This window comes from Gastrolobium bilobum, unplaced genomic scaffold (genome assembly GCF_033153095.1).
Source record: "Gastrolobium bilobum isolate Gb01-03AN ecotype WA unplaced genomic scaffold, APGP_CSIRO_Gbil_v1 utg8495, whole genome shotgun sequence".
NCBI lineage: Eukaryota > Viridiplantae > Streptophyta > Magnoliopsida > Fabales > Fabaceae > Gastrolobium > Gastrolobium bilobum.
The window spans coordinates 33,006-45,820 of record NW_026898169.1 but is presented as its reverse complement, the minus strand read 5'-3'; the positions used below and the strand labels follow the sequence as shown (position 1 = coordinate 45,820).

Below are 12,815 nucleotides of genomic sequence, written 5' to 3'. Positions count from 1 at the left end.
GTTCAACAGTAGCTTAATAGATAAGTAGTGATATTGGATATTGTAATATAATTGAGAGCTGATGTAATTGTATAGCTGCATAAATAGAGTCAATAAGCTGTTAGGAACGTGCTTCCTATAAATAGAGTTTTGATGTAAGGAAACCGATATCAGAAATAATAACCCTTTTTTAGTCTTGTTTTAATTCTCAGAGCAACTCTGCTCTATCAATGTGCATGAGTCATGGCCACATATAACAGCTCTAGCTCTTGATTGATCCTGGTGAATGCTTGTTAGATTGTTGGTATGCCATGCCAGCATGTTGGCTAAGAAGAGCAATATTAGAGAAAATAAATATTAATGCAGGGGATTTCACCCCATTGGTGAAAACAACCTTTAATATACTGAGATTGACATATTATTCATATATCATGTTATGTCAAGGGATTTGTATTCTAACCTCTTTAAATTTGTGTCATGCATTCATATATGTATTGTGTCATAATGTGTGTTATCAACCCAAATTTTCAGTCCTAAATAATGGTATCCATGCAACTTGCAAGTCAACAAATACCCTTTCTGGTCACAAGCAAACAGACAACAGCTCAGTTGGTATTAAAAAAATAAGGTGAAAGTATATGTTTCATCCTTATTATTAAAGGAAAGAATTTAAAATCCTAGTCTCCACATCTGTATCGAATAGTTCGTTTGATATCTCAAGAGATATTGCAACAGTAGCAAAGGAAGTTCATGTAGCAGCAAAACTGAATCCAGATTTAATGGGTATGAAGTTGAAAAATAATGGCAATATAAGCTTTCATACTATGGTATGTAAAATATTATTATGAACACAGCTTCTTAGTAACTTTTTAATTTATTTTTGTCATTTATTAAATGAATTTTTCAAACTCCAGGTTAAAACATTATTATTTAACCCACTTAATTAATTAAAATAATTTGAGTACTTTACATTATATTTATATACATTACTTTCTTAAGAATATGATATTGGTGATTCTCATTATATCTTTTTGCTAGATAAAATGTGTAGATAAAGATGGCTTGGTTGCCTTTGAAGATGGATTCTCTATACATGCAGATGCCATAATCCACTGCACAGGGTACAATCAGAAAGTTTCATACATTTTGTCACTTTCCACTTTCCAGATATCCTTCCTTGCCATATTTACATTTTTGATTGATATGAAAAATGATTATCTATCTATTAAAATAAAATAAAAAATGATTATCTATGTAGTTAATGATTTCATGGAATATGACAGATACAAGTATCACCTTCCATTCCTTGAAACCAATGGAATAGTAACCGTTGATGATAATCGCGTTGGTCCACTATACAAACATGTCTTTCCTCCTGCATTGGCTCCATGGCTCTCTTTCATTGGTTTACCCTATAAGGTTATTATCAGAATTTATTATTTTTTTAATTTTTTTTGGGTGAAGAATTATTTTTTATTAATATAGAATTTTTCAAGCCAAATATTAATGATTTAGAGTGATATATATATATATATATATATATATATATATATATATATATATATATATATAATTTATTGAAATAATTAAGGTTAATTATAACTTGCTGGGCCAGGATGCTGTTTTTCATGTATCTGAGTTGCAATCCAAATGGGTTGCAAAGGTTTTATCTGGTAAGGTTCACTTACCTACGGAAGAAGAGATGACGGAATCTGTTAAAGACTACTACAAACTCATGGAGGAAAATGGGTTGCCCAAGCGTTACACTCATTCCCTTCGTCCATTTCAGGTATGTGATAGCAATGGAATAGTTATATCCAATGTTCTCAAAATAGAGTTTCTACCTAAAAATAGAAGGGAGTGATAGAAACGTAAATCGTAAAAATCTCACGAAACGTAAAGTTTTTACGTTTCAAGATACAAAGTTATATATATATATATATATATATATAGAGGCAAGATCCTTTAACACCGGTGTCAAATTTGAAATTTGACATCTCATCTGCGAGCCGTTAGTTCAAAAAAGATCAATGGTGTCACATGCTTACAAATCAGAGTCGTTGATCTTTTTTGATCTAACGGCTATTAGATAAGGTGTCAAACTTTAAATTTGACACCGGTGTCAAAAGATCCTACCCCATATATATATATATATATATATATATATATATATATATATATATATATATATATATATATATATATATATATATATATATATATATATATATATATGCATGTAAAAAAAAAAATCATATAAGTCACTACTCAAAATTCAATGAATAACTTCATATTTAAAATATACAAGTTACATAATTATATAAACTATATAAGACATAAGTCCAAAAACACAAAAAAAAGTTTAACAACTCCTATAACCAAATTCCATAACATCAAAAGAATAAAGTTTAATAACTCTTAAATAGAAATACAACGGCCTCGCGTGAAGATTCTTTTTGCGAGGATTCTTTTTTTTTCAAATAGTTCGAAGAAGTTACTGTGCATTTGATTTGGAGAATGAAAATAGTGTTTATTTTATTTTATTTTATTAAAAATATAAAAATAAAACCAGTCATGGGTTAAAAGTTGATCTGGTTTGATTTTTTTGTTTAAGTTAAAACGTAAAAACTTGTGTTTCAATCGTTTTTACGTTTTTACACGTAGTTTTTACCATTTTTTACTAAGGAGAATTTTTACTTGTGTTTTAAGACGTATCACCTTAATAAAAATGATAAGTTTATATTTTTACACTAGTTTTTAACAACATCAACAACCATGGTTATACCCAAGTATAAATGTGACATTTTTTAAGGTTAGGGTAGCTTTACTTTTCTGAATTTACTTATTTTGAAAATGACTCTGGCAGGTTGACTACAAGTACTGGCTAGTTGAACAAATTGGGATGCCTCCGTTGGTAGATTGGAGTGAGAATATGTTTGCAGAGTGCTTTAAGAATTTTCTCGAAAATAACGAAAAATTCAGAGATGAATGGGATGATGTTTATTGGGATGCCATCATTCAAAGTGCATCAGCTTCCTAAAAGCAATGACGTTGCATTTCCCCTGCGAATTATTGATTTAGGTTCTCTCAAGATTGATATTTAATATTTATTTTGTAATCAAATTTTTTTAATGATATCAATATATTATTCATTATGAACTCGTGAGAGAATGAGAATGAGAATATGTATTCAGAAAGGGTGGGTAATGAAAACTGCAAAAGCAGTGGTATAGATTAGAGTTCTTAAGACTTACGGTCTAAGGTTATGACTTGAGGGGTGAATTATGTCGAGTAATCCCAATAATGAGCAATTAAGACGATGAATCTAAGGTGAGGAGAAGGCCTCTATGTCGGGTGAAGGAGATTCCTTCTAAGCACATAAGGTGTGATGCCATAATAGTTTGTGGCCATGTGGGCTCTGTTATGGTGTGAGGTTGCAAGATCTTTAACATATAAAGATCATACGTGAGTGGGAAATGTGAAAGTAGTGTTAGAAAAAATAATGATAAAATTATTGAGAATAATGTGTTACAAAAATCACTTTCACAATGCATATAGTTTCACGAAGTATACATAAAAAATTGAAACATGCAATAACTTAAAATTAAAACGTAATGAAAATATGTGAGTATAACAAGAAAAAATTCGAGCATAGTGTTAGACACCGTCTCCTTAAGACAATATTGGTGTCCAAAATTTGTGGATAATTGTCTCCTAGGATAGAACGAATTACATATATTCTTGTGATAGCTCTTCCACATATAATAACATCATCAAACTCAACATATGTCTAACCAATCGCACTAGAATAATGGAATGTAATGCAAAGAAAAAAAAAACTAAACTTAACTCTAAAATTCTGATTGTTTATCTATTTATAGAAAACGTAAGGTCATATTGAAAAGATATATATATATATATATATATATATATATATATATATATATATATTCAAGGATGAAACAACACATTCGTTCATCGATGAAACGACACATCTTTTTAAATCAAATTTCTTATTCTTAAAAATAAGTAATTTAAATTAATTCCAACAAGTACATGATATACTCTCTGTGTTAAGTGGTGATGATGTCCTTGTCGGGTGACCATTAAAACTAGCTGGGCAAGACAACCCGACCTGTCCAGAACGCATTACATGATAATGTGCAAAAATTATACAGCAACGTTAAATTAAAATAAAACCATATTTTATATATTATTTTACGAGAAATATTATATTTATAAATTTTTTATTTATAAACTACATTATATACTTCCTTCCAAAAATACATTAGAATATAATACTATATAGTATATACTTTCAAAAATGTATAGTGTAATTTATAAATATTTATAAAAAAAATTTATAAACCGATAATAGTAAAAAACCATTATTGACTATAAGCTACTCATGTGAGTCATGTCCACTGAAAACTCTCCTGTTTTCACTTTTTTTAAGGTAAAATGCTGTTTTGACTTTTGAGTATAATGGAGAGAAAACTCCTTCATAGAATAAAAATGTGAATATACTTGATGAGCCACCATCATAGAATAGTTTAGATGAATTTTTAAAAGTTCTTCTAAAATATTATTTTAAAAAGACAAAAATCTAATTGGAAATTAAACGCGCCCATTTATATAATAATTGACATGCCAAAACTTACATTATATATTGAGAAGTGTTTCTGAGTTTTGATCAAATCCATTTCCATCTCATCATTAAACGTCAACGCCATTTTTCAATGGCTCGGTCGGTGAAAGTTGCGGTGATCGGAGCAGGTGTCTCCGGCCTCGTCGCCGCCCGAGAGCTTCAAAGGGAAGGCCACGACGTTGTCGTTTTCGAGAAGAATCACCACGTCGGAGGCACCTGGGTTTACGACCCGAAAACGGAATCCGACCCACTTAGCATAGACCCAACCCGAGAAACCGTGCACAGCAGCCTCTACCTATCGTTGCGCACAAATCTTCCGAGGCAGCTCATGGGGTTCTTGGATTACCCTTTGGCGAAGCGCGAATCGGGCGACCAGAGAACGTTCCCGGGTCACGAGGAGGTGCTCCGTTTTCTGGATGAGTTTGCGAACGAGTTCGGGATCCACAGTTTGACCCGGTTCGAAACGGAGGTGGTGAAGGTGGAGGGAAAGGGGAACGAGTGGATGGTTGAGTCGAAATCGACTCGGGGCGGTGACTCAGTGAGTCGAGAGGTGTTTGAAGCGGTTGTTGTGTGTTCGGGTCACTTCGCAGAACCGAAACTCGGTGAGGTTCCGGGAATTAAAATGTGGCGTGGGTTTCAAATGCATTCCCACAACTACAGAGTGCCTCAACCTTTCAAGGATCAGGTACACAAAATTTTGGTACTTTGAAAACGATATAAAGCAATTTAATAAAATAAAATTATAATATGAAAAATTATTTCAATTTATGACTAAAACTTATATTCACAAGGGAGAATTCACTAATTACCATCATTAAAGTATATCACTTTTATAAATAATTTGATTAATGTTGAATTAAAATTAAATCTAATAACTTACGATAAATCTTTATAATCCTAATTTTCTATTTTTTATTCTCTCACACCTTCTCTCCTCCTCTTACAATTCTCTCTAAGTCGTCCGTAATTGATCTCTTTTTTTTCTAGGGTTCTGAACAAACGTTGAACAAGTGAAAGTAAATTAGAAACTTGGATTGGGTAATAAAAACAAAAATCACACGTTAATATTTTACTCCGATTTAAAGCTGATTTTATATATTATTATTATAATTAGGTGGTGTACTCATGATTCATCGTATTGAAAATTTCTAATTGAAGTGTACAAAGGAACATGATTCACAAATTTGACCATGAAATCCAAAAATCATGTAATTAATTATCACCAATTCCCCGAGGAAAAAATAGGAGCAATAGTGGCTTACTATGATCACAGGAACACAGTGGCTTACTATGGCATCAAAGAGGCGGTTCGAGGATGGGGTATTTCCAGCAATGTTCAAGCAGAATTTGGACAAGCCATTCTCTTGCTTGCCTGATTATAAGGATTTATTTGAGTCATTGGATTTAATTTTAATCCAACGGTGATCAAGTTAATTATAAAAGTGATATACTTTAGTGGTGGTAAATGGATCCTCCACCGTATTTCATTGATCACAGTTGTATGGGCTTTTTCACCCTTTTGTCCTTATTAATTAATTAATAACTATTTTGCCCCTGATTCGAACTATTTATCAATCTGCCCGTCTTTAATCGACTACCTTGCATTTTTAATCGACTAAATGGTCAAAACAGGCAAAAATGGCTGTTGGGAGATTTAATCGACTAAATCTCCCTATTTAATCGACTAAATCTTCCAACAGACAACAAAGAAAAACAAGTCAGTATGATTTTTTAATCGATTAAGTAGGGAGATTTAGTCGATTAAATCTCCCAACAACCATTTAGTCGATTAAAAATGCAAGGTAGTCAATTAAAGAGAGACAGATTGGTAGATAATTTCGAATCAGGAGCAAAATGATTATTAATTAATTAATGAGGGGTAAAATGGTCAAATAGCCCAGTTATACGTATATTGCTCTTTTTGCTACTTTTCAAACGCATTTCTTTATGCTATTTTGTATTTTCAAAGGAAAGTTTCGTGATTTTAAATGAAAGAATGATATAAGTAATACAATTATGAGAAAGAAAGTGAATGTTTTTTAATTTAAATTTTAACTAAAAATATAATATGTTGTGTCTTTCTCTCTCTTAAAATAACACAATTATATATCTTTTAAAATAAGAAATATTTTTTTCTTTAAATAATATTTCTCTTTTACAAATTGATAGTGGAAATATGTTTGGTTATAATCAACTCGATTATTAGTTAATAGATAATTAAAGAAAAATCAGTTTAATGCAATATATTTTATTTAATTTACATAAATCATTGATAACATCTGCTAAACAGGTTGTGATTTTAATTGGGTTTGGGCCTAGTTCCTTTGATATCTCAAGAGAGATTGCAACAGTAGCAAAGGAAGTTCATGTAGCAGCAAAACCGAATCCAGATTTAATGGGTATGAAGTTGAAAAATAATGGCAATGCCAATATAAGCGTCCATACTATGGTATGTAAAAAATTATTATGAACGCAGCTTCTTAGTAACTTTTTAATTTGATTTGGTCGTTTATTAAATGAATTTTTCAAACTCCAGCCCAAAACATTATTATTTAACCCCCTTAATTTAAATAATTTGAGTACTTGACATTTTATACATTATTTCCTAAGAATATGATAATTTGATTGATATTGCTGATTCTCATCATGTCTTTTTGACAGATCAAATGTGTAAATGAAGATGGCTTGGTTGCCTTTGAAGATGGATTCTCTGTACATGCAGATGCAATAATCCACTGTACAGGGTAGGGTACAATCATAAAGTTTCATACATTTTATTTATTTATTTTCTAGATATCCTTGCTTGCCATCAACATTTTTAATTGTTATAAACAATGATTATCGATGTAGTTAATGATTTTATGGAATATGACAGATACAAGTACCGCCTTCCATTCCTTGAAACCAATGGAATTGTAACCGTTGATGATAATCGCGTTGGTCCACTATACAAACATATATTTCCTCCCGCATTGGCTCCATGGCTCTCTTTCATTGGTTTACCCTATAAGGTTATTATCAGAATTTTTTTTTTTTTTTTTAATTTTTTTGGGTGAAGAAGTATTTTATATTAATATAGAATTTTTCAAGCCAAACATTAATGATTTAGAATGATAAATATAATTTATTGAAATAATTAAGGTTAATTATAACTTGCTGGCCAGGATGCTGTTTTTCATGTATATGAGTTGCAATCCAAATGGGTTGCAAAGGTTTTATCTGGTAAGGTTCGCTTACCTACGGAAGAAGAGATGACGGAATCTGTTAAAGACTACTACAAATTTATGGAGGAAAATGGGTTGCCCAAGCGTTACACTCATTCCCTTCGTCCATTTCAGGTATGTGATAGCAATGGAATAGTTATACCCAATTATAAATGTGACCTTTCTTTAAGGTTAGGGTAGCTTTACTTTTTTGAATTTACTTATTTGAAAATGACTCTCGCAGGTTGACTACAAGCCCTGGCTAGTTGAACAAATTGGGATGCCTCCGTTGGAAGATTGGAGGGAGAATATGTATGCAGAGTGCTTTAAGAATTTTATCGAAAATAGCGAAAAATATAGAGATGAATGGGATGATGTTTATTGGGATGCCATCATTCAAAGTGCATCAGCTTCCTAAAAGCAATGACATTGCATTTCCCCTGCGAATTATTGATTTAGGTTATCTCAAGATTGATATTTAATATTTATTGTTGTAATCAAATTTTTGTAATGATATCATAATATATTCATTATGAACTTGTGAGAGAATGAGAATGAGAATATGTATTCAGAATGGGTGGGTAATGAAAATTGCAAAAGCAGTGGTATAGATTAGAGTTCTTAAGACTTACCGTTTAAGGCTAGCTGAGGGTGGAACGGGAAGTGTGTCTTAGACTAGTTGAGAGTGGGAGGAGGAAGTGTATTTTGGGCTCAGTTATGACTTGAGGGGTGAATTCTGTCGAGTAATCCAAATACTGAGAAATGAAGAAGATGAATCTAAGGTGAGGAGAAAGTCTTTATGTATAGGGTGAAGGAGATTCCCTTTAGCTAGTGTTTGGTTTGGGAAAAAAAAATTTACTAAAGAAATGTAATTGATAGGAAAATGATTGGAAAGTGAGTTTGATAGGAAAATGTAAAAAAAGTTATTTGGTTGACCCAAAAATTACCAGGGAAATTTATTTAAATATGCAAAATCTATGTTCGGGAGAAACTTTACACCTATTTTTTCACTTCCCCAGTCATCTCACAATACCACATCTCAAGTGGTATTCTATAACAGTGAATTTTATCTAAAAATCAACACAAAAGTCATTTTCCCATCTATCCTATTTGTCTGGTATTTCTTGAAAAAACCTGAATCAAACGTGGTATTTTCCAATATCCACCTACACTTTCCCATTAATCCTAAAATAAACCTTCAACCAAACACTACCTCCACATAAGGTGTTATGCCAAAATAGTTTGTGGCCATGTGGGTTCTGTTACGGTATGAGGCTGCATGATATTTAACATATAAAGATCATACGTGGGTTGGAAATGTGAAAGTGAAAGTACACGATGTACCTATGTGTTAAGTGGTGATGATGTACGTCCTTGTTGGGTGACCATTAAAACCAGCTGGGCAAAACAATCCGACCGGTCCCGAACGCATTGCATGATAATGTGCAAAAATGATACAGCAACGTTAAATTAAAATAAAACCATATTTTATATAGGGTTTTATGCTTATCATTTAACATAATATAACTTCACTTTCCTACACACACATTAAAGAGGTGGGGTCCACATGTTTTTCTTTCTCTTTCATCATTCCACTTTCTCTCTCCCTTTTGATGTGAGAGTTGAAAACAACACTTACATTATGTTACATAACACTAATAAAACCCTTTTATATATTACTTAGAAACCATTATTGACTATGAGTTACTCATGTGAGTCATGTCCACTGAAACTCTACTGTTTTGACTTTTTTTAAGGTAAAATGTTGTATTGACTGTTGAGTATAATGGAGAGAAAGCTTCTTCATAGAATAAAAATGTGAATATACTTGATGAGCCACCATCATAGACTAGTTTAGATGAATTTTTAAAAATTCTTCTAAAATATCACTTTAAAAAGACAAAAATCTAGTTGGAAAATGTACACTTCTAGAAAAGCACTATAGTCAAAGAAATTAAGCGCGCTCGTTTATATAATAATTGATGAGGAGGGTTATATTTACAAATTTTTTGTTTACAAACTACACGATGTATTTTCGAAAGTACACTAGGTTATACTATATACTTCCGGGAGTAGATAATATAATTTAGAAAAATTTGTAAAAAAAATTTGTAAACTTATTTTTTTCCATAATTGACATGCCAAAACTTACCTTATCTATGTGGTGCACGAAAAGAGCAATCACATGGCAAAAAAAATTTAAATATTACTTTTTTAATAACAAATTACACAAATGTAGTTGTTTTGAATGTATTTACCCAAGTATAACACCCAAACTCTCCCTAGGGGGTGTGACCATCTGGAGAGAGACATGCCCACAGATGGCGTGAGCTAGGAGAGAGACATGCCAAAAGAGGCGTGACCTAGATGGGAGAGACACGCCCACAAGGGGCATGTTTAAGTAGAGAGACACGCCCATGTGGGGCGTGTTCCACGTGGCAAACCTACTCAATCAGAGTGTGAGTGGCTCATTTCTATCCTATTTAAACCCTTCTCCTCTTTACACTCTTCACAACTCTTCTCAAGCATTATACATATACTCCTACATTCATTTTGCACTTGTTTATTCATATTCTATTTTCTATTTTTCATTATTATTTTTAAGAATGAGTTCAAATTCTTATTTTATTCGTGTTGTTCTATATTATAATGGTAGGAAAGTGGAAGGTCGTCGCGGTGTTATTTTTGTAGGCGAGAAAAGGCCACCACATATTAAGCGAAACTCAACCGTTGAGGAACTGCATCAAAAAATTCGCCAAAAATTATGTCTCGAAGATAACCAATCGATCACTCTAGTCACGACAAGATTATGACAATCTGAACAATACATTAGTTTGCAAGTGGTGGATGACGAAGACGTAGATATGGTAATGGAAGAATTCTTGAACCAGACTAGAAAAGATTTCTTAGAGTTGTACGTGGATACTGCCAGAGCGGAGGATGTTATGTTACCAATGAGGTTAGTTGCTTGAAATTCTCCTCATAATGCATTCTCATATGTTGCTCCAGTTTAACATGTCTGAGGAAGATGAACATGACCCTACCTGGGTTATGGATGAAGACTATGACGACGACGATGAGGAAAATATCGCAATGGAGGACATTTTCTTGCAGAGATGCAAGTGCTTCGGACAATGACAAAGAATGTGACAGGTCAGCTACTCAAATCCAGCCATGGCATGATTTGGAGGAGTCTTGAATCGTAGGACATTATGACATGGCCTTGAGTCAAATAGCACAACATCCTGAAGGTATGTTAAGAAACAACTCATATATGCATATATGGTTTTGTTGATGTAATTAATTCTTCTTGTTACTATTATTACTTAGTACACGCAGATGATGATGTTGTTACTCCTTTTTGGGATGAAATTCCACATTGCACATATATTGATTGGGATCATCAAAGTGAGCAAAAATCATATAGCCAGAGTTTGGGTTCAATCCAAGGTCCATGGCAATTAGGGGGGAAGTTGTTTGTTAACCAGAAATTTACATCCAAAAAAGAGGCTCAGATGGCAATCAAGCGCAACCTCATGAAGGAGCGTCAAGAAGCGATTGTTGTTGAGAGCACACCTACAAAGTTAAGCATGAAATGTTGCACGCATTAGCAGGGTTGCCCATGGAGGGCTCATGGTAATTAAACCAACATATGGTGAAAATTGGAAGGTTGCGAAAATGGGGTGGTGATCACAATTGCTTGAATGACCATATTTCTCAAGATCATAGACAACTTAATTCTGACATGATTGCATCACTTACAGTAGGTACGTTATTTCAGAATATTATGATATATTTAAAAATTGGTTCATATACCTGTGTTTGGTTTAATCTGTATATTACAATTTGTTTGTTAGAGACGATAAAAAAGAAACCATCAGTCTCAACTGCACTGGTTCAAGAGAGGATCACTCATTCTTATGGATTTAAAGTTTCATATAGAAAGGCATGGTATGCGAAGCAGAAAGCAATGGCAATGTTGTATGGTGATTGGGAGGAATCGTATGCATATTTACTCAGGTGGTGTGAATATATGCTTCGTTTTTCACTAGGTTCCTTTTATAATATTCAAACAAAGGATTGTTTTGTGGGGGGGACTGGTCCCCGAAAAATGCGTATTCCATCGCATTTTTTGGACTTTCAGACACTGTTGTGAGGCATTTAATTTTTGCAAACCAATGATACAAATTGATGGCTCTCATTTATACGAAAAATATAAGGGAAAGTTGTTGATTGCCACGACTCAGGATGGAAATAATGAATGTTTGCCACTTGCATTTTCCATTGTTGATGGTGAGATATTGAACGCTTGGTCATACTTCCTTGCCAATCTTTGCATGCATGTTACACAGGTGAAAAATATGTCTCATTTCATATTGGCATCCTAGCATATTATTAGCTGTAGAGAATCATCCTGGTTGGCTGCCACCGCATGCGTTTAATGTGTATTGCCTTCGACATATTGCTAGCAATTTTAATCAACGGTTTAGAAATGACAAATTGAAGGCAGCATTGATGAATATAGGTATGGTGTACAACCCGAGTCTTCAATTTGAATGCATTTGTTAATTTTCATGTCTTATTGGTTTTATTGTTGGCAGGATATGCTCCTTGTATGTTGGATTTTGAGAGAGCGCTTGCACGAATTCGTGACACCAGTTCTCAGGTTGCGGATTGGATTGATGGCATTCCAAAGAAAAAGTGGTCGCGTGCACATGACGTTGAAGGACGACGATATGGGCATATGACAACAAACATGTCACAGTCCGTAAATAGGGTGTTAAAGGGGGCAAGAAACATGCCAATTACTGGATTGGTTAAGCACATCTATAGTAGATTGGTTCATTATTTCGCGCAAAGAGTTCAATCGGCATCTCAACAAGTTCAATCTGATCATAATTATTGCAAAAATGTGATTGACTCGTTGACACATAATGAGTCTGTGGCTATAATGCATAATGTTCGTATCTATAATGTTGAAGAAA

The 12,815-nt window shown here is 33.1% G+C and overlaps 2 protein-coding genes across 2 annotated transcripts; both read left to right on the top strand.

Annotated features, from left to right (window-relative positions):
* Window positions 1-686: 686 nt before the first annotated feature.
* Window positions 687-3,019, top strand: LOC133313498 (flavin-containing monooxygenase FMO GS-OX5-like). The gene is made up of 5 exons (XM_061514882.1): window positions 687-806; window positions 1,018-1,100; window positions 1,263-1,398; window positions 1,595-1,768; window positions 2,846-3,019. The coding sequence occupies exons 1-5, from the start codon at window positions 759-761 to the stop codon at window positions 3,017-3,019; spliced, it is 615 nt and encodes a 204-aa protein (XP_061370866.1). The 5' UTR covers window positions 687-758.
* Window positions 3,020-4,259: 1,240 nt separating this feature from the next.
* Window positions 4,260-8,535, top strand: LOC133313501 (flavin-containing monooxygenase FMO GS-OX5-like). Its single transcript, XM_061514885.1, has 6 exons — window positions 4,260-5,312; window positions 6,918-7,076; window positions 7,289-7,371; window positions 7,503-7,638; window positions 7,792-7,965; window positions 8,075-8,535. Exons 1-6 carry the CDS (start codon window positions 4,719-4,721, stop codon window positions 8,246-8,248), a joined length of 1,320 nt encoding a protein of 439 aa, XP_061370869.1. The 5' UTR covers window positions 4,260-4,718; the 3' UTR covers window positions 8,249-8,535.
* Window positions 8,536-12,815: the final 4,280 nt, after the last annotated feature.

Bases quoted from the DNA above. Each gene is read 5' to 3' on its own strand.
- LOC133313501 (XM_061514885.1), top strand. From the start codon at position 4,719: ATGGCTCGGTCGGTGAAAGTTGCGGTGATCGGAGCAGGTGTCTCCGGC. The intron at 5,313-6,917 runs GTACACAAAATT...TCTGCTAAACAG, and splicing joins CTCAACCTTTCAAGGATCAG to GTTGTGATTTTAATTGGGTT. The intron at 7,639-7,791 runs GTTATTATCAGA...CTTGCTGGCCAG, and splicing joins TCATTGGTTTACCCTATAAG to GATGCTGTTTTTCATGTATA.
- LOC133313498 (XM_061514882.1), top strand. From the start codon at position 759: ATGGGTATGAAGTTGAAAAATAATGGCAATATAAGCTTTCATACTATG. The intron at 1,101-1,262 runs GTACAATCAGAA...GGAATATGACAG, and splicing joins GCCATAATCCACTGCACAGG to ATACAAGTATCACCTTCCAT. The intron at 1,769-2,845 runs GTATGTGATAGC...TGACTCTGGCAG, and splicing joins ATTCCCTTCGTCCATTTCAG to GTTGACTACAAGTACTGGCT.